This window comes from Lathamus discolor, chromosome 3, assembly GCF_037157495.1.
Source record: "Lathamus discolor isolate bLatDis1 chromosome 3, bLatDis1.hap1, whole genome shotgun sequence".
In the NCBI taxonomy this organism is placed as follows: Eukaryota; Metazoa; Chordata; class Aves; order Psittaciformes; family Psittacidae; genus Lathamus; species Lathamus discolor.
In genome coordinates, this window is record NC_088886.1 from 53,385,286 (window position 1) to 53,407,037 (window position 21,752).

General features: G+C 36.7%; 1 protein-coding gene and 1 long non-coding RNA gene across 4 annotated transcripts in view; one reads left to right on the plus strand and one right to left on the minus strand.

The window, feature by feature from the left end:
• NTNG1 (netrin G1) overlaps positions 1-21,752 on the plus strand; it is a 160,481-nt gene that overhangs the window by 124,081 nt on the left and 14,648 nt on the right. Inside the window, exons 8-9 of one of the 3 annotated variants that reach the window (XM_065675228.1) lie at positions 2,652-2,819; positions 8,359-8,496. The exons of the other annotated variants lie outside the window; for them this stretch is intronic. Of the exons in view, the coding sequence (XP_065531300.1) occupies positions 2,652-2,819; positions 8,359-8,496 (306 nt within the window). The remainder of the gene's footprint in view (positions 1-2,651; positions 2,820-8,358; positions 8,497-21,752) is intronic. 3 annotated transcript variants of the gene reach the window in all.
• Positions 1,443-8,612, minus strand: LOC136012237 (uncharacterized). The gene is made up of 3 exons (XR_010611632.1): positions 8,262-8,612; positions 8,104-8,174; positions 1,443-3,221 (listed from the first exon to the last, which is right to left on the minus strand). It is a non-coding gene; the product is annotated as an uncharacterized LOC136012237 (long non-coding RNA).

A 21,752-nucleotide genomic window follows, 5' to 3' on the forward strand; every position in this document is an offset into this window, starting at 1 on the left:
ACTTGCTGGCCACACTCCTTTTAATGTAGCCCAGCATACGGTTGCCTTTCTGGGATGCAAGCACACATTGCTGGCTCATGTTGAGCTTTTCATAAATCATGACCGGGAGCAAGGCTTGTTAGAGAGTGAATTACTTAATGTGCAGCTTTGTTTCTTGTGTTTTTGTAATGGCTAATTATGTGTAGTAGTAATATTAAAGGTCATATCACACTTTCAGAGTGGAAATAGCACAGTCATTCATTCACAGAATAGTCTCAATTTCTTTCTGCTACTTAAACACAAAAGGTGATGTAGCACAGTCTGATTTAGTAGCACTTCTTTATAGTCTACATATTTTTGAAACATAAAGATGTCTAATGGTTGCAGAAGACAGGTCCTTTGTCAGACATAGAGACTAAGAGAACCCTGCTTCTGAATCTCAGATTCAGAAGGATCAGATTGCTTTTCACTAACCAGTCTTATTTTAAAAATGAAACACATAAAAACTTGCAACAATTTTCCCTGTGACTCCTGCTTGCCAGTGCTAGTTTCCACTTTTAGATCTGTTGCATCTGACCCACACAGGCAGTTCTTACTCAAGCAAGATGGCTATACTAGGGGAGAAAGCCACCCCCTCAACTGCTGGCTGAGATCCTGAATCACACTGACCAGCTGCAAAAGACAACAAAACATTAACACTTTTTTCCTCCCCACTCAATTATGTCAAGTGGTAACATACTGAGACCAATACATCAAATGTTTTACTGTACTCCAGCAGCTTATAGGCATCAAAATGATCAGGTTAGCATGAACTACAAAACATTGGTGTAGCAGTATAACATTGAAAAGAACAAGAAGGTATATATGTTAACGAAATGTAAATTTAATTAATGTTTTCTGGCAGCAGAAAGACAGCTCTGAAGATTGAAACCTGTGTTGTGCTAAGTGTTGTACCGTATAAGAAAAGTTACAATCTATTTACAGTATGCTATGTCAGAAAATAGCCAAGGAAATATATATGCATTAAGTGTGCATAACATACTCATAAACATGTACCGGTATTGCTACTGCTTCATAAAAAATACAGCCAAGCACAAATATTTGCTCTGATGGCCTATGTCACAATCATTGGGCTCATCAGGTACCCCAACATGATCAGCAGCATACCATAGGAAAGGCAGCAGAGGAGAGTTGGCCGCTTTCATATATGGAAACATTTTACACCCTGTGCTACATACAGCTTTATCTAATTACATGCTAGAGTTTCAAGACCTTGAAGCCATTCCAAGTCATTGTATCCAGTATTCAGTTACTGAAGGAAACATACAGTAATCTCTTTCACCTGTTAATAAACTACATCTCTAAAGCATCAGTTTTTTTGCTACAAATTGGAAGTGTGTTCAAGAATCTCGATAATGGCTAGATACCATCTCCTAATTTCCAGCTGAAATTAGGAGATTTCCAGCTGAAATTTCTCAATGGCCAATTAACACCCTTTTGTTCTTGTGCCAATGTTGTCCATTACCACAGATATTCACCTAGAATAGGCTGTCTCCTTGTCGTATTTATAGCCCAGTGATAGCCCCTGTCTTCAGCTTCCTAGACTAAACAAGCCAAATTCTCATAGTCTTCACTTTTTCAATAGGCTCTTTACTTCTCTGATCATCCTAATAGCCTTTCCTGCATTCATTCTGGGCTCGTAATGAGTTGAGTGATCAGACTTAGACAAGCTTTCTACACAAAGCATAGCTGTGCCTTTTATAATGATATTGATACATTTCTAATTTCTCCTTCTTTCTGCATAAAACCGATCACTACTTGTGAATAAAGACTAAAAGGCACCAGCGTTCTGTGTTTAATGAAGGGATTTTTAAAAAGCAGCTGTTATGCCAACTGCATTTCAGATGGCTGAAGTAAGCACACATTCTGTTCAGTACGCATTTCAGAATTTTTGAGATCTTTTCTGGCCCAACCCTTTTTCATCTCAGAATATAAAAAATGGGTTAATGCTTGCCTCAGAAGTACAGTAGAAGTAGCTCTTAAGTAACACCTCTCTTCCTTAACTTTCTTCTCTGATAATTGTTTTGGCAAGTGCTGGCAAAATTGTCAAACTAGAGATTTGTTTGGTCTTGAAACAGTTAGGTTCCCAAAGTGCTTAACAGTTAGAGTATCCCAAATTCAGTAGTATTTTCTAATAATCACCATTTATGTCAGAACAAAACTTTCATTTTGCTTACATTTGTGGGTTTAAGCATGATGAAGTTTGACAGGTTTGTCCACTGTATTTGATATTTTTAATATGAGGAAGTTTTTTCCCAGGTTTTGATTTATACTCATCTCAAATGTCCAAAAAGACATGCATTTCTGTTGGTGGGAGCTGAGCCTCCAGTACCCCTGAAAGGTTTACAACTGCAAATGCTTCAGTTCCATCAGGTCTGCCAACAACAGCCAACCTTCGATGTCATGCCATGGTTGCTGGTTCACGCTAACGTGCCTGAAACAAACTTCGCTTCCATTGCAGATACACATCTGCTGTTGTCCATGTTACGTTGATTAACATGTATGTGCCTTCATTCATACTTCTATTCATGATTCATTTTTACTAAGCATGTAATGTGCTATTACTCTGCTGCTGTATACATTTTGTATACATTTCTGTTCTTCCTTGAAAGACTGTGAATGCTTCGGGCACTCCAACCGGTGCAGTTACATCGAGCTGCTCAATACGGTCATTTGCGTGAGCTGTAAGCACAACACTAGAGGTCAGCACTGTGAGTTATGCAGGCTGGGCTACTTCAGAAATGCTTCTGCAGAGCTGGACGATGAAAATGTGTGCATAGGTCAGTCCCGGGACAATTGCGGCTTTTCTTCTGTGCATTTTCAACTACTGGCAACTGCTAGGGACTGCTGCTGCTTACTTGCCAGTTGAGCCAGAATGAGCTTTTTCAATGGATAAGAACATCTGTGTAGACTTTTCACATCATTTCTGTTGCTTCTTTAGTGCCTCAAGGAGGTATTATGAATCTGTATACAACAGTGAGCCCTCTGACTAAGGGTCCTGGGAAGACTTTACCCAGAAGCCCCCGAGAAACTGTGCTGTCCTTCAGCAGAAGGGAACCATGGTGGAGTTGCACATGTGAAAACTGAAGGGTTGAGTCAAAAATACCTGTTCCGAGTTTAATTTTTGGAATTATTAGTGCAGACTCTTGATTACTTGCTTGGAGACCTAAAAAAGTTGCCAGCTGCATCAAGAGGACATGGGAAGCGGTGTTTATGAATCCCTTTTATTCGCTTCATAAAAACATGTTACAGCTAATTCTGCTCCCAGGCACAGGCCTGTAAATACATTGTTACCTCCCCTCTCCTTACAGGAGAAATTGAGATTATGTCCATGTGGTTAGGAGCAGAATTTGTCAAATCAGTTTGACATGATGTCAGTTTAGAAAAGGGATTCCTAGGTGAAAATGGTGCTTTAGACCTAACATCAGCTATAAATACCCAAAATGCAGAATTAAAGAAAATGTCAAAATGTAGCAAAAAAAGAGTATTAGGAGAAGATCTTTATTACAGTAGAAGAATATGCATTGTTCTCATGTCACCACAAACAGTAAAAATTAGGACGCTAGGTGAGTCTGAACATAGTCAATAAAGGAAGCCCCGTACAACGAGCAGTAGTTAACAGGCAGCACAAAAGACACTGCTCTAATAACAGAGGTAGAATATTTCATTCTGAAATGTCTCTTATAGACATAAGAATCGGTAGAACCTGTTCTGGATTTTCATTGTGAATTTCTTTTTCTTTCCATTTCCAGGAAGCAAAACCAAAGAGTATTTATAAGATATTTTCATGCCAAAATAGACTATGGGTGAATAAATTATATTTCAATATTGTTTATAATCCATTGCTGAGATTCAAGCCAGAAAATATTTAGGTTGCTATTATTTCTTTCAGTCTGCAGCTTGATAGATTTACATTTTATTTTGTGATAAACACACAGATCCATCCACACACTGCATTTTATGTGTCCTTCTTTTAACTTTGCTTGGCAACACATTCAGAAAATGCATTATCTCCTTTGACATTAATTAGTCTGAGTTAATAAGAACTTTAGCAGGCAAATCATGATTTTGTATGACTGTGCTGAGGAGATTAACCCAATCAAATTTTCTTGGAAAAAATCTGCTGTCCGTCATATTTGTTGCCTGTAGATGATGGACATCACTGGTGTGTCATCAGGGCTGCATAATTTCAGCTGCCTAAACAGGCCTAATGAATATGACACTAAATTACTCTATCTGGGAACTTTCATCAGTTCATTCAGTAAGTTGTTTTCCCATGCACACTAAAATGTTAAGACAGTAGCTGTAGCTACGTAAGACAAGGAAGTTAATAATCCAGGAATCAAAAATAAGTACACTTTAATTTTGAAGTGATATATTCAGAATGTCTTAGTAAAACAACCGTGTACCTCAAAATTGCCCAGCCTCTGCAGAAATAAAATGAAAAACCTTTTCATTTAACAGGAGTCCTTTTTTATTAAAAAAGAAAAAAAAAGCCAATGTGATGTATTTGGTGACTTTCCTACCTTAATGCAAGCAGAATTTTCTTGGGCTCCCACAAGAACTATACTATGTGAGATAGCTATAGTATCAAACCCTGGTTTGTTGCATATTAGGTAATTTGTTTTAAATAAATAATATTGTGGTTGGATTAAGACAGTTTTCAGGATCATGGTGATCATACTGCATACAAACGTAGTATCCTAGCTGATTTGCCAGCTTAAGAAGACTTTCATACTACTACTAGCTTAAAGTCAGTGAATTGAAACAGATAAGTAAGCACTTTTTAGAAAACAGAGGGTTTGCTTAAAATGCTTTCCTGAATTGGGGCTCCTAGGATTTAATCAGGCAAAATGTAGACTATTTTCACCTCTGAGAGAGTTGATGGATTCACCATCCTTCTACGTCAAGCACAAAGAGTCTTGCTCTATTGGAAATGCTCATTTCTCTTTTCTCTGAGTTTAAAAGCAGCATTTCGGGGTTTAAGTATGAGTGAAATGTTGGCATGAATATTTTAAATAAGCAGATTTCCAGTGACATATGCAAGTCTTATTCCCATACAAAAGTAATTTTTTCCAGGCTAATTCTTTCCTCTTCAGCAATGTATGTAGAAAAGTTAAAAATGTTTGAATAAGCTAATTTAATGGCAACTAACAGTGCTTTGGCTCTGATTTATCAAAACGACTTACATAATTTTCATAAATATATATGGTAAGTATATGGATAACAAATCTGTGAATCATAGCTGATGGTAACTAAATGGAGAAAAAGTAAAATGTTTCATTTTTTAAACTGACAAGTTACAAAAAATATAAATACTGAGAAAGTTTTTACCAGTGAACCAAATGCAACACGTTATACAGTGGGCTTAAATCTAATTTCATTATGCCCTTAATTTCTTTAGAAGCAAAATAAATTGTATTTCCTAAAATGAAATATTAAAAATCTGTGGATTTGACAGTTAATTGCAAAATTACCTCTTATGGGCAATTCCAGTTTCTAAAAATTATTCACTTGACATGCTTATAGTAAAAAAGAATTTAACAACTCAAGCTTTTTTATTTCTACAAGGTCTTGATAAAGTCCTCTAATAACCTGCATTTCAGTGAATACTCACACTGGCAAGCATGAATAGCATGGAAACCACCAAGTAGACCCAGAGTAATAAAATATTTCCTTTGCTTTAGAACATAAACACTGAAATGGTAATTATCATCACACCTACAAGAAAGCCAACCTTGCAGTCATTTAGGCTTAAGCTTCAGTTAACACCTGTGAGACCTTTAGAAACCCTGAACTATATATCCCAAGTTAAGTGAATGCTGAGGGTTGTCTTGTAGCTACTGTCAACCCAGACTGATAAGGAGTAAGCCTGCAAGCTTCAGCCCATTTTCCCAACCTGCTTTTTTAATTATTTTCATTGTGTTTTGTTGGCAACATCACATTAATATTGTGAATCTCAGTGAACAGATGACTACTACTGTCATCTTCCCATATTTCAAACAGTCAATCACCACATGGAGGTTAGGAAGAAAATTCCTTCCCAGTTCAGGGTTTTTTCCCCCCACCCTGGAACCTGGTGTATGGTCTGCTTATCAGGATGATCTGGGTATGTTAATTTAATGTTACTGAATGCTCTGTTGCTGTAAGGGCATTGGAGATACTGCCTCCCTGTGGCACATTGAATTTTTGGCTTTTGAGCTTTTTAATATCTTAAGTTTTTGGCAGGTCTTAGGAAGTGTTCCACGGCCCGTAATATTGCGTTGGACACCAAGCTTGAATCTTAAGTGGATCTCTGTAGGTTATATATCTGTGGTATCGACTGTGTACTGGGCAAGGTGGAGAATAGATTCAGTTACTAAAGGTTACTGGGTCTGTTTAATGTTCTGATTTGATCTACTACTTTTATAAAAGGACCTAGTTTAAAGTTTTGTTTCCACTATCTACTTTCCCTTAAACAGCACAATATGGGCCTGGTACTCTTTACGTATTTATGTGATTGAGTTCAGTAGGAAAGCTTTCACTGATTCAGGATCAGGTTCTTGTTCTCTGGAAAATATACCATTGTGTACCTGTAATATTCAGATCATAGGCCATACATTTGTTTCACACTTTTTAAAATCACTGTAACTCCATTATGTCCAACCAAGCTATTTTTAATTTACAAGAAATGGGCCCTCTTTATAATATAATTCCAAGTTTTTTGTCTTTCGAGGTTTTCTATAAACATTTTTGAAGCAAATTTTACTTCCCGCATTCAATATGTATCTCAGTTCTATGCCTGTTTACGTAAACACTTCATACATCTGATTAACATCAGAAATGCCAGCTTTTCAAATGGCACTCACTGTGCCATAATTCTACTCAGTCTTGCACAGTATTTTTGGCATGTTAGTTTCTAACTTCATTAATGAATGGTGGTAGCTAATTGACTATATTACTATTGTGGAACTCTGTTTGCCAAAGGTAACTATTCTTCAGCATACAAAATGTTCAAAGTGCCATCTGTAATTTATAGTTAATAAACACTGAGACAACAGATGACAGATGTATTCCTGGTAATTTTTTCCTGTTGCAGTTTCTTTATTGGACTTTTTTTATATAAATATATTTTTTTACTTCCCAATTAAACTCCATTTTGTTATTTACAATACTGCTCAGGTTTAACCTCATGCTGGGGAACAACTGCCAAAGGCAGTCATCAAAGTAGCACTGATTCAGAGACATACAAAGCCAGACTCCCAGCAGGTTGCCCAGATTCAGGAATCGATTTGTGTATCTTTTGCCTTCACTAACAGCAGAGATCAGATGCTGCCAAAAAGTGTCTGTGGTCTCAGTTGACAGTGAAGTTACTCTGGGTCTACATGGGTCTACATACAAATAAGACACAGCCCTTCATTAGAATATATATACATATATATAAATAAATCAAAGGACTGTCAAAAATGAGCTCTGCCTGCTACAGTCTTTTGTCTTTGTTCAGCTAGCCAAAAGCTGAACAGGGATATTGTTATCACATTAAAGAAAAGGGCTGTGAATGGACAACACAGTAAGTGTTGTGGGAGGAAGTGGGTTACGCTAGTCATTCTTTAATTAGTTGAACACACGTAGAAAATATGCAGCAGACAATGAGTCTCATATCAATTTCCATCTGCCCACTGGGAGGTGAGAGAAATTAAAATGGCAGTGTAAAACCAGTTCTGATAAGTTTTGCACTACATTGGTGCTCACCTCAAGGCTTTCATTGTAGAATACGGAAAAGGTTTATTAAAGTCACTGATAAATGCAATCTCATCAATTTAATGACAAATATTCACACAAATTATGCTGCTCAAAACTATAAAGGAAGACTATCTTGGAAATTTGTAAAGTGGATTTATATAGCCCTGTAAAGACATTCAGCACTTCTGAAATATTGAGTAATACAGATAAGCCTATTTTAATAATGTGAAACATTTCACCCTGATGGCACATTGATATATCCATACTATACAAAGCTATTTTGATCTTCATTAAATTGTTGAAAACATTCTTACCAAAAGAGAATCTGTTACGATCACTTACCCTCAAAGTCCATGGTATCTTCTGCTTTTATATCTTTTCTGTTTACTTTTTACATAATAAAAGGTCTCTTCCTGAAATGACATATGCAAACAAATAAACGGGCTTATAGTAGTTATATTCACTACTCTAGATATCCTTAATAGACAGTCTTCCTTTACCTTTTAGCACTGGAAATGCACCCTTAATTGGTATTCAATGAATTATCACCATATGTAGACCTGAATCCAGTGTGTATGTGTTGTCTTGTTTCTGCAGACTGTTATTGTAACCCTTTTGGTTCAGTCCATGATCGCTGTAATGACAGAGGATTTTGTGAGTGTAAGGAGGGAACATCAGGGCCTAAATGTGATAAATGTCTGCCGGGATATATCTGGCACAGCTTGGGCTGCCAACGTAAGTAACTCTGAGAGTCGCCCTTCTTCTGCAACTTTGCTGCCTCTGTGTCTTTATGTTATCACGTGCAGCTACTTAAGAGCAGAAAATGAGCAAAGCATTCTACGAGCTGTAAGAATGCCATAGTGTCTGAACCTTTTCAGAGACTCCCAGATGAAGACATTGACTGCGCCGTCCGTTTACTTCATTATGCCTTCAGTGTCCTCTCTTGCTAACTCCTGGAGAAGCTGTAACTGAAATATATAAATATGCATGTCTTCCCAACTGTGAAATAAGTTTTGCATACTAAAGCATCAGTATATTAACTCCAAACTTAAAATTCCTACTGAAAGACAAAAGGTGATTTCTCTGCATGTTCACTTTTTCTGTAGTAAACTTCAACTTCTTGAGTAATTTAACCACGCTTTCAAAGCTTAAAACTCTGTCCCTGGACAATAACATTGCAAAACACTGGATCACTACCTGTTATAATTAGTGAAAATGAGACAAAAGATAAAGGTAAAAAATAAAATAAAAATGGAGGTATACTTAACATCCTTAAAAATAGGAGTTGAAATTTTGTGTAAATATTGCTACAGCAGATGTTGTTTCAATGCTTAGCCGTATAGCTTCTCTTCTGGTTAACAGGTCTTGTGAACAAGTGAGTGGAAATACCACATTGGTATATACAGGATTACACTTCTATTGCAAATTTCTTTCGTAGTAAATTCTTAAAATTTCTTCTTTATAAGTGTTTTGATCAACTACTTCCAGAAACTCTGGAGAGTCCTTTCATGTTTTTCTTCCACCTTTTCTCCTTGCCTCTCTGCATTCTCACACACACATTAACGACAGAGTTCTACAAGAGCTTGCTTTTGATTTTTAAGACTGAGAAACACAAGACAGAATGTAATTACTAACATTGATTAAACAGGTCTTTTAAAATTGTCCATATAGCCACACAAATGCTCTAAATACTCTAAAAAAAGACAAACCTTATATCATAAATGTTAAAACAAACAATAAAGCTGGACATTACTGCTGACTGTTGAAGGGATGATACCTCTGAACTAGAAAATGAGGGCTTGTGATAATTACACAAATGTATGTGGAAAGAAAAGCAATAAAGAATTTCACGAAAGGTTGTGATAATTAGCCAATTAGTATTAAAGATAGTGGATGAAGAGAAAGGAAGTTTGCATAAGCAATGCAGTTAAATGTTACCCAAGAAAATTGGACTTCCTCAGCTTCTGCCAGAAAGCTCCTGTTTATATTTAGCAGGTTATTTAAACTATACTTTTCACATGTGGTTGCTAACTGTATTCTCATTTTCTGGATGACTACACTTGAGTTTTGAGTCACAAGATTATTGAGTACTTAAAGTTGCAGCAGAAAGTAAGCAAAGTAGTGTTTCAAATTGTTAATTTTTCAAAAAATCAGATCATAGGTATCTCAAAAACAAGGCACTAAGAAATCATAAGATCTCCCTTTGCATTGCCCCCCTGATGTAGAAGGAGGTTGTCACCACCACTGTACCTTACCCTGGGTGCCAGCAAAATAAGCATTAGAATTTGTGAAGCACTGAGATACTGGCTGTAGTGAAAGAAACCACAAGAAAAAAAATAGAAAAGGAAATTAATGTGATTCTCTGCAGTGGAATTTGAATCAAGTACAGTAAACACCACATCCACACAGTGGGTCTAGAAAAGGTAGTAAGTAGCTGAGATATTGAACAGGTCTGAAGGTCTGTGGAACAAATTTTACGGTCATGTAATTAATATAATAATCTATATACTAGCTTGTCAGTCCAATTGCTTATTAATTGCAGTATTTCCTATCTTTTCAGGTTTGGACATTATAACCCAAATAATGTTCTTTTAATGAGGATATTTTTTTGAGCCAAACATATAATTAGGCTGCTTTTAGCTTAATCAGCGTATTTTTAAAAGTTTTAGATATGTTCTGGAAATGCAAGCTAGTGCCTTTATATTTGCTGACAAAACTAAGTTTCCTTCACTGTTGTAATTTTCTGAACAAATCTTAGTCTGACTGTGTAACTGTTTGATATTCTCCAAGTTTCACTATGAGGGTGGTGAGGCACTGGCACAGGTTGCCCAGAGAAGCTGTGATTGCCCCATACCTGGAAGTGTTCAAGGCCAGGTTGAAGAGGGCTTTGAACAATCTGGTCTAGTGGAAGGTGTCCCTGCCCGTTGCAGGAGGTTGGAACTGGGTGATCTCTAAGGTCCCTTCTCACCCAAACTACTCTAGGATTCTGTGATCAAATTATCTGATCAAATTGAGAAGAAAAACTACTAGATGCGGTTGTCAGTTTTATGGAACAGATATCAAATTGCTGTGTTTTACCAAGCACGCACTGATTTAAATCTCATTTCAAGTCTTTTTATGGAAGAACAGAATTCCAATTCATATAATTTTGTAGTGTGGCATTTTAGCTTTTTTTGTTATTTTCCCGTTGAAATCTAAACAAATGACTGGGCAAGCAAGCAACCCCCAATATAGAATAAAAATGAGAACTCATTCTGCTGCTTTAACAAAGCTCAAAAAGATTATTTGTCTGGACATGTAGCATGTGGGTTTGATCTGTTTTGCTGAGCTTGTGCTGTACAGAAATGTATACATGCAAAGATGGATGCACACACAGACTCAACAGACCAGTATGTTTCTTTACCTTTTGTTATACATAGCCTATTGGCATTATTAAGAAAATCTAGACTTACGGTTCTTTGTTGCTAAAAATCATTGACCTAGGGCAACCAGAAGCTTGACCTATAAATAAACCTGTACCATAGCTAGTTTAATTAATTGTACAAGTTTATTAGTACAGGGATTGACTTAGTTTTGTACACGACTAATCGTCTTTGGGAAAAACCAATGTTCAAACCTCATTGTGTTTTTTAAGACTCACAATCTACCATTTGATAAATTACTGTTCAGAATCTACCTTGTACCACACATGGGCAAAAGACACAGAAGCTATCATCCTCAGAAGTATTCATTTAGATACTGATTTCATCTAAAACCTCTGAGGATCTAGGCAGAGCACTCATCGCTTGGCATCTCTGTGCATACAGAGGTCAGATGCAATTTTAGACTTTGCCTCCCAGATAAAAAGCACTGTTACCTTATTGAATTCAGAGTTTATGCTGTGTAGACATAGCAGTCAGCAGGGTCTGGTCGGTACAGAAAGGTTTGCTGCCCTCAGAAAAAGAGGCACAATAGATGCAACTGTGCCTTGTGCTACTTCTAGGCCCTCCCCCAGAACCATTCATGCCGCAGGCATTGTGCATGTGGGGAAGCTGATGGGCTTTAGCTGTCTGCCTTCCTCCTGGATACTGACAATGGTTTTCTCACCAGCATGCGTACATAGATCAAAGCACAAGGAATGAATTAAGAACAGAACAGTCTGTTCCTAAAACCTTTTGCAGAAACATGAAAATTCTGCAGAATTGCAGAAACATGAGAAAATTCATAGCTATATGTTCCATTTTTCTATTTTATAAATAGAAAAAATATAATTTATAAATTATTTCTGTTAAAAAATGAAAATAAAAACAGAAGAAAAAACTCCAAGCCTGGCAAGAAATTTAACCGGCAACTATAGCTGTTTTGGGCCAGTCTCAAACTGAACACAGCGCTTTGTGATAACAGGAACGTGTAAGAAAGGCTAGAAACATTTACACACAGAAGAACTGCCAGAGTTTCTAAAAACTGAATGAAGGCAAGATGTTAAGAGGAACATTAATTTGATTTTCTAAGTGTACGGCTCATAGCCTTGCATATTTCTTATTTCTTGGCCATGACATTTCAGGTGACTAAATTCTTTTGCATACATTCAGGAGCATTTAAAAATAACACCTTTTAATTTCACACACGCAAGATTCGATTCCAAAACCAGCTGCAAATTTATCCAGTCAAGGAAAGAAAAAGTGACTCTTTTGTCAATCTCCGTTTATGAGCACAGCCTGAACTTACATTAGGCATGATCACCCTGCACAGAAGGAAAGGTGAGGGAACGTCCAATGATTAATATTATTCACTCTCTCTCTTCATATTGTCAATAAGCAAATAAAGACATTGAAGCTGGAGCTGCACAAAAGCCTAGACCGAGTACAAGACTTCACAACGGTAGCTTTTACCCAAATTAAATTCAGCATGTTATTTGTTGTGAATCACTGTTTTAAATAATCTTTGTTCAATGGTGCAAATCTTAAACAATTAGTGAACTCATTTTCAGACAGATGCCTTAAGTCAAGCTCTGAATAGTTTACTTTTTTTACACTTTTTCATTCATTTTAAATAGATTTTATTAAAGCAGGCAAACAACTGCACTCTTATCTTCAATGCTTAAGCTGCGCTCAGGACTGGTATCTGTCTACCAGACTGAAATTGTATTATTCTGCAGCTAGTTAGCTAATTCATATTCTGTCAAATTGTAAATTCAATTTCTTATATGATTATTTAAATATAAGTTTTTTTTATGTGGATCTTATTATCTGTTACAAATGTTAGAAGCTGAGGCATTTGATCAAAATCGTCATGCAGGTTGGATTGCTGAAGAAAATCAAACCCGAAATTGTAACTCTGAAGCTTATATTAACATTTGCTTTTGGAAGTTTGTGTTTACAGTACGGCAAGGAAAGACATGTTGCCATCCATTTCTAAAATAAATAAATAAATCTTTCCTTGGGGGGAGGAGAATAAATATTAAAAGATTTTTAATATTTATTTAAATATTAAATACAAGCCCCCCAACACATCCCCCCCCCCCCCCCCGCAGAAGGTTAGTGATCTTTAATGCATGTTAGTATACAAATGTATCCTGCGAATCCTCAGTACCTACACACTGAAGTTATGCCCTGCCTTCCAGTTCACTTCTGTGACTGCCTGTGTGAGGAGCCATAGACAATCCATCTATAGCTTTTTATATTATTAAAATCTTTCTACCGGTAGCAGTTTTAATGCTTTCAGCTGGTCAAGATTACAGTGTCTATGTATGTGCTTTCAGTTCTGGTGTGTTTTAGTATCAGGACTGGTCCTAGTAAGTGCACTGCCATGCTCGGAGCTGGAGGAAGTAAAAAGTAGAAAGAATTTATTGAAAAGGATAAAGTGCTGATGGAGCTGAACGTTGCTGTCCACAAGGAACAATCTGCCTCTGATCTTCATACATTAAATACTGCTTTCACAGTACCTATATCTCACGATCGTTATGCAGAATAAAAAAAGTGTGTGTGTACAGGGGTTTGAATGGAAGAGGAACAGATTTTGCTTCAAATAACTCCCAGTTTAAATCCAGAATAATTGTCCTTAAATTAATCCAGAATCCCACTGCTGCAACTCAAGGCAAATTATGTCTTACAGATGTAAGACAAGCAAGGCAAGATGACAAACAAAATTACAGTGTTATGGGCCGTGATTCTTAGACAATGCAAAAGACTCATTGCATTCACCTCAGGGGAAGCATGCTGATGACTTACATGTGTAATGTCATATTGATATCCTATAAGTTTTGAAACTGAGAAAAGACAACACGAATGTGCATATTAAAGCATTTCTTACAAAATACATGATCCACAGAATAACCGCACAGATATAGGGATACCTAGAAAATTGCTCAACAAAGTATGCGTCTGATGAAATGGTATTATTTTTATAATGCAAAAATTATATACTGGAGACACTGGAGAAAAGTAGGAGAAAAAGGTTGATACCTGTCTGGGAAGAGAAGACTTTAGTCAGAATAAGCATGTCAGAACACAGTTTTTGTTAAACACCATTTTTAAATGAAGGATCTTTTCTCTATGAAGAGCACAGAGAACACAAAAAAATGGGATGCTTTCTGTGTATAGTTATTACACAGATTTACATAGTTGCTGTAGTATGCTAGGTTGGGAATCAAGTTTCAAGCTGCTTTTAGTACTGCTACCTACAAAGTGTGTGGAATACTGGGGCAATGGAAAAACCTGCAAAAGCAAAAGACTAGAGGGGTATTGGTGAGACATTAAGGACGTGCTTGCAGCATCTCTATGCTGGAAGGCTTATATGAACAGGATGGAGATGGTGAATCAGGTAACACCTGGGGAGGATAAGTGGGAGAAGCCAAAGAAAATAATAGATCATAAAACAACCAGAGAATGCAGCATAGAAAATGGGGCTAGTTAGCACAGTTAACATCTTATTTAGAGGCACCAGGCTTTTAACAGAGAGCTGCAGTACTGCAAAAGATTTACTCTGATAACCTGGTAATCAGACTTGTTTACTCCAAAGTGAAAAGAAACGGTTCAGTAGCAACATTTATACACCTGACCTTTAATGGAAGAATTTTTCCCCAGCAAGGTGAAGCGCTGGACTGGAGCAAAGAGGTTGCTCTCCTCTTGATCTTGCCCAGATGTCAACTTCAAAACTGCTATTCCATGGCTGTCTAAACTGCCCTAATTGTAAGTGCTGCAATCCCTCTTCTCTCAATTCCCTGCTATTTAGTCCCACACCCCTAGCAATCTCTCAGGCACTTGTTTGACCTTTCCTTGAACCATTTCAGATCTAACTCAGCAGGATACTAACAAAAAAAAAAAACAAAAACAGATTAGTTTTCTGTTGTTTTAGTTCTGTGGTATGAATCAGCAATGGGTTGAGCAAGCAGGAGCACCCTGGGAGAGCATAACCCACTCAGATGGGGAGTAGTGTAACCCTGGGTAGCCGGCGCTTAGGCAGGACTAGGCTGCCATACAGCTGTAGCACATCTGTAGGATCAGTATTCTCCTCTTTCCATTGTTACATCATTTACTTTTTAGTTTAGCAAGTTGCTGGTATTGGGTCCCAGACAAAGCCACATAATTTCAGATGGATGAGCAAGTGGATAATTAGGGAAACTTCCTAAGAACTTTTTACAGGGGGAAGGAAGGAAAAGAGTTCTAAACTCTCCCAAAAATACCCACTAACCTACAGAAGAAGAATCAGCTTTCTAAGATTCTCTTGTACTGAAGCAGAATCAAAAATTCTACAGACAGCAAAACTAGAATTCTGCATGCAGAGCCAATATGAACAGTAGTGATGGATGTGAGCAGAGTGCATTTCAAAACAGCCCAATTTAAAATGACTGAATGCAATTTCCAGGGTCTTCAGTACTTTTGGTGCTGTATCACAGGAGGGTTCTGAACAACTAAATATAAGGAATTCATGAAAAGTTAAACAAGTAACATTATTTGTTTTCTTCAGTCAGATGATTTAAAAATGGTTAATATTTGATAGCAGAATTATAAATATTTTAATATAGTATATTGCTGTCAGTTAGGAATAGATCAAAAAGATACGAGTAAGTTCTGCTAGATAAACTTTTGCTAGGTACATGAAATAGAACATAAAGCCTGATAGCAGTTACCATTTAATCTATTGATGTTTGGAAATGTATTGAAGGGGAAACTTATAACTCGGTTGTTACAAATTATTAAATGTTCATTTGAACAATGAGGAGCAGGACTGCTTTTCCTCTGAAAATTCTGTCCCACTTTCCTTTCAACCCTGCTCAGTGGCCATAACTTCTATGTAATTTGCCTGCTTACTGCCTTTTTATGAGGACAGAAATAAAGAGATCAGTAGCACCACAGACATGCCCAGATGGGATGTTTTTATGGAGTGGCCTTAAAAGGATCATTTACAAATGAGTAATCTCTATCCTATTTAACTGCAGATGAAAACTACTGACCTGAGGCAATTAAAGAGAGTCAACACTTCCTATCTTGACACTAATGCAGCTGATGGCATTGCTGACACCAGCACATGCTGATTATTAAAACTTCAGTAGTTATTAACTTCTTTACACATGTGCAAATACAACTCTCCCAAGAGATGTGAAACCTAAAGTTTAGTTTAGAAGGAGCTGGTAGGTTTTAACTTGCAAGTTGCTGACTGCCTCCCCTAGCAGAAGGTAAGCTTTGCCAGTGTTATTTAAAGTAAAAAAAAAAAAACAACCCTTTTAATATTATGTGTTAATAAACAGATACCATGGAACTAGGTGTGCAAGACTCAATATACATGCAAATTTAGATTACAAAAGACTAGCTTCCACTTTTAATGGATTTCAGAGTTATTCTAGGTACATTGGGGCACATCTGAGGTAAGAAGTGTGTTTCTGCCCAAATTTGAACATGCTGAAAGGGTGTAATTCGTAAGTAATCATCATTTCTAACTTCAAGCTTGTATTTCTACACAGCTGAGTACTGTAGTACCTAACAGCTAATGAACTTAAAGCTTTTAATTTACTACTACTACTATTTGAGGTACTGTTGTGAATGCTCCATCCCCTGGCAGTGTTCAAGGCCAAGTTGGATGGAGTCTTGGGTGATACAGCTTAGTGTGTGGTATCCCTGCTCATGTCAGGGGGATTATAACTAGGACATCTTAAGGTCCTTTCCAACCCAGACCATTCTGTGATTCTATGATTCTTTACTCATTGCAAGTATTTGTTATGGATAATATAGAGAGGTGGAAAAAAAAATAAATCTCAGACCGAAGGTTGTAAAGACACTTAGTTGAAGTAAAGGAGTTATAACTTAGCATCACTACGTTGAGTACTTCAGCAATGAATTTCTGAAAACAATCAAGACATTTCAAGATCTGAGCTCTTAACTAAAACACTTACCAGAAGTGCCTTTTTACATTTCCCAATTCCCACTTCACCCTATTGTTTTCTATCTTACGTGTTTTAGAGTTAGTCTTCAAAGCATATCACTCCTCTGAGTTGTGTATTTATCTTCATGACTGCATGCTTATAGACAGTAGAATATCTTACAGTAGACAATGAGAAAGCCTGTACTGAATTTGACCAGGGATCCATTTACCCCAGTGTCCTCTGTCTCACAGTAGTGGGCTTGAGTGGTATTTTATTCAGCTTAAGCATCCGAACACTAGGAAGCCACAGCTTACAGATATTCTTAGCTAAAGAGTTCATCAATATCTTCATATTTAGTTGGTCTCAATGAGCTTTACATGCACTGATTTGCCTAATCACTTCTTGAGATATTTATACTTTTGTTTTCCAAATGTCCTGAGCACAAGTTTACAATTATGATGATGATAATGATGATAATAATAATAATTTAATTGTTTTAATGGGATGGCTGACAATTTCATTTGGTACTTCCTAGTTCTTAGTTGAAAGTGATAATAAATATAAATGAATAATCATTTACAGTTTGCCTTTTCTGTAATGTTTGTGATTTTTTATAGTCTATTTTCCTTCAGTCTATCGTCTCTTCTTTGTGTTGAAGAAGCCGAATCAGTTTAATCTGTACTTATACAGGAACTGCTTATGTCTATGGTTGCTCTCTATTCTACTTTTCTTGGTAGTACCTTTTCAACATGCAGGACTTCATGCAGTGTTAAAGAGATGGGTGCATCATGAAGTTATGTGGTGACATTACGGTGTTTTCCATTTCATTCTTTTTTTCCTGTTCTAAAAAAAAAAATCAATTTGCTTGTTTGACTGATGATGATCATTAAGTCAATATTTTCAAAAAATACCTCAAACTACTCTAAAGATCCCTTTCCTAAATGGTAAAAGCCAAGTATCTACAGGTGCATTACTCTTGAGCACTGAATTTCATCTACCGTTTACTGTGCTGTCACCCAGCACCTTAGAAATTCTTCTGAAGGCCTTTACATCCACAATAATTTTGTAACATGAGCAAACTTTATTACACTACTGTTCACTCAGTTCTCTAGCACAATTCTGCATTTGTAAGTCCTGACACAGTTCTTACAGGACTGAGTACCAGTCTCTGACATTTATTCTTACCCTTTTTCCTACTATTGAATCCATGATTATTCCATGGGTGTAACGGGTGGAGGAGAGAACTACCAAAACAAACCTCTGTTCTTGGTTTCTTTGATAAACTCTGCTGAGGGATCTTGTGAAATACTTTTTGGAGGTTCAGATATATTAAGTTCTGTGCTTATCATGCTCATTCATCTACCCGCTAATTCTATTCTTTGTTACAATTTCCGTGAACTTGCTTGCTGCAGAAGCTTTACTTGCTAGCCTTTAGTTACTCTCAACCTCCTTGAAGCTCTTTATTAAAATCCCATCTGCCAGAGTCCCTGCTTGTAGTTAATCAAGCCTGTCTTGGCAATTAAGTTAGTAGAATCATAGGTAACAGAAATCAGTTTCTGTATTTTTTCAAAATTCTTGGATCAATATTACTTACTCCTGTGATCTGATGCAGCTGTGTTCCGTTTTCTGAAGACTGCTTTGTATAAACTTTGAGATACACCTGAACCCATCAACATGGGCAGTCACCTGGTAACCTCGTAAACCTCTCCCATAGTTAATACTGCATGATTTTTTCCCTTCCCTACATTTCACACCATTCATTTGCCCTAAGGACTTCTTAGAAAGTTTCTGCTTCTGATGTGTTTAGATGAAAATAAAAAAAAAGAAAAAAAAAAAAAAAAAACAGTTTTTATGACTTCATTACAGTACTCAATCATTTCTGGTCTTCCTGAAACTTTAGCATGTTCTTGTAGCTAAACTCTTGGAACTGTGTACTTTTTTCCTTCATTTTGCCATAATTTCGATATTTTTTCTCAATATATTTATTATTTTAAATGTATTTCTTCACAAATGTTTTCTTTTGCTCTGCTGCTAACAATACAAGTCCTTTTATATAGTAGTCCTTTTTTTTTTTTTTTTTTTTTTTTGGTACTCAACGTTACTCATCTCTAATATGACCAGCTCAACAAATCATCTGCAAGCATTCTGCTTCTTTAGCTTCTCTTTGCATTTGTTTCTGGTAAGTGCTTACATGATCATCTCTTCCTCTAGATCCATACCCCTGAGGCATGTACTAACTCTTCCAGTAACTTCAGATTCATCTTAAAGTTAAGCATAAATATTTCTACAAGGAACATGGGTATGTCAAAATCAGGAACAAAAGCTTCATTTCATAAGTGTCAGTCCACCTTTTTGTCAGATCTTTGACTACTACCCTTTACGGCACAAATTTTAGTCACGCTATTCATACAAATAACAACTAGGAAAGTGAATGCAGCTTTACAGGTTTCAGCCAGTATACATTTAGAGGGGACTGATAGCTCATACAAAAGTACCACGATAATCTATAAAATACGAACTTTTCTGTTCTTTCAATTTCTTTCATCCCTGTGCAATTTTAAGAAATTAGTTTGTTGATTACCAACTACTGTTCTTTTACATTGAACTGCAGTCAATGGCAAAATCATTAAAAGAGACTTTTAATGGAAGCCAAGTCAAGCTCATTATAATTACCTTGGCTTTTAAAGAGAATAATTAAATTGTTAATAAAACTTACCTTTAATCATCAGGTAAGAAAAGAAAGATGTGACAGTGCTGGAAGTTTAAAGATTTCTACAGGGAAGGGGAAAGAAAGAGTGATTATAATTTAGCTGTTGGTAATTAATGTCTATAGAAGATTACTTATAACTGAAATCAACTTGAAATAATTATATTAAAGAGACTGTGTTCATTAAAATCCCTGATTTCAATGTACAGCTGGGGTTTACAATGATTAAAGCATTACACCCAGAACTATTTTATGTTTTTATAACTACAGCTTGGGCAAGTACTTCTTCATGTGGCATTTTGTTTCTTTCCAATGACTATATCTCTTTGTTCAAATGGAAGTGGAACACCATGTCATAGATATTAGACTGATGCCACTGGCTGAATCTTGACACAGTGTTCTAATTTGTATTTCTGTTAGCAGATCAGTTTACCTACTTCTTTTTCTTTTTAGAAATCGAGTAACTTTTGTGGTCTTTCACACTTTTCAGACATTTATGAAACCCTGTGTATTCTTTAGATGTATATAGAACTAAGTGTAACAAAATCTTGCTGTGGATAAACCAAAATATTGCTCCAGTTTATGAAGCCAGTGGCCAAGCCATGTACTGATCATCTGAACAGCCAAAGACACCTTTACCTTTCTCTGACACCTATGTGCTCTCTTATGTTCTTACTCTATTTCTTGCTTAAATTTTAAGGCTTTTCTAATGGGCCCAAGAATCTATTCTTGTACTTCAAAACTGCTAAATTATAAGGAGCTCAGACATGATCTCCTTAGAGGAATAATTCTCCTGGAATAATTATGTAAGCTAGCCTTAAGAAATAGCACCAAGCAGCTATAGATCAGGGATACACAAGAGCTATAATCAAAAAGAGCTAGCAGCTTTATTACCCACATACACTAACCTGTCCCTATATAAGCTGACAGGTGCAGAAGGAACAAACATCTCCAGTATCCTCAGTATAGAGAGAGCTGTCCACAGGAGACAGTTCAGCAGGGTGTTCTGTTAATGAGATGCTGCATCACTAAAGAATGTTACACATTCTTTAAATGGGAAATGAACTTCCTTTTTAAGTCAGAAGCTACTTGAAATAGGACTCTTACTTTGAAGAGTTTAGAATTTCATTTCCAAAGAGAGTAAAGAGAGTTTCACCACATGTAGCTCTTTAAAGAAAGAGCTGAAGCTGCATTTTGATAGCAAGGCAATAAGCACTGACTAGCGTCCAAGGAGAACACGTTACTTTCACAAGGTTCAAAAACCTGGCTAACTTCCTACTGATTTCAAGAACAAGACAATCTGACAATGAGATTTTAACTGGGGCTGTTAGTGCAAGGATATTCATACTGAAAGCAAAACACAGCATCCTTAAATCAACCCTATTATGTTGACATTATGCAGCAAAGCACGGCTCTCTGCAAGGAGACTTTAGTTCTCAAAAAAGCATCCTATTCTGCATATATTTACAGACAGATTACAATAGTGTATTACAAATTAAGCCAGATGTTTTGAATAGCCTCAAATTACATATGCACCATACCATTAGGTACACAACTGGGGAGAAACATGAAAAGCTGCATGTACACAGCATAACTTCTGCAGAGGTTTGAAAATTTGGGTCAAGATCACACCACATATCAAAATAAAGCTATACACTGCTATAATTTTTCTGCAACAACCTTAGAGCCTTGCTAGTTCATGCAAAACCATTACCGATTTAAAACACAATGAGATGCTTAGTGTACTCCAGTTACATCTTCTCTCTTATTCAGTGGCAACATGACAACTCAGTGATGACGCTGCAGCCCACGCTGCTCTACACCATTAGAAGACCTTGACTGGTTTACAAATACAAAGCAGTGAGCCAGCTAAGATGTGTTAAGCACCTCCTCACCTCCTCCCACTCACCCTGGCTTTGGACCAAGCTCCTCTGTTCCAGTTCC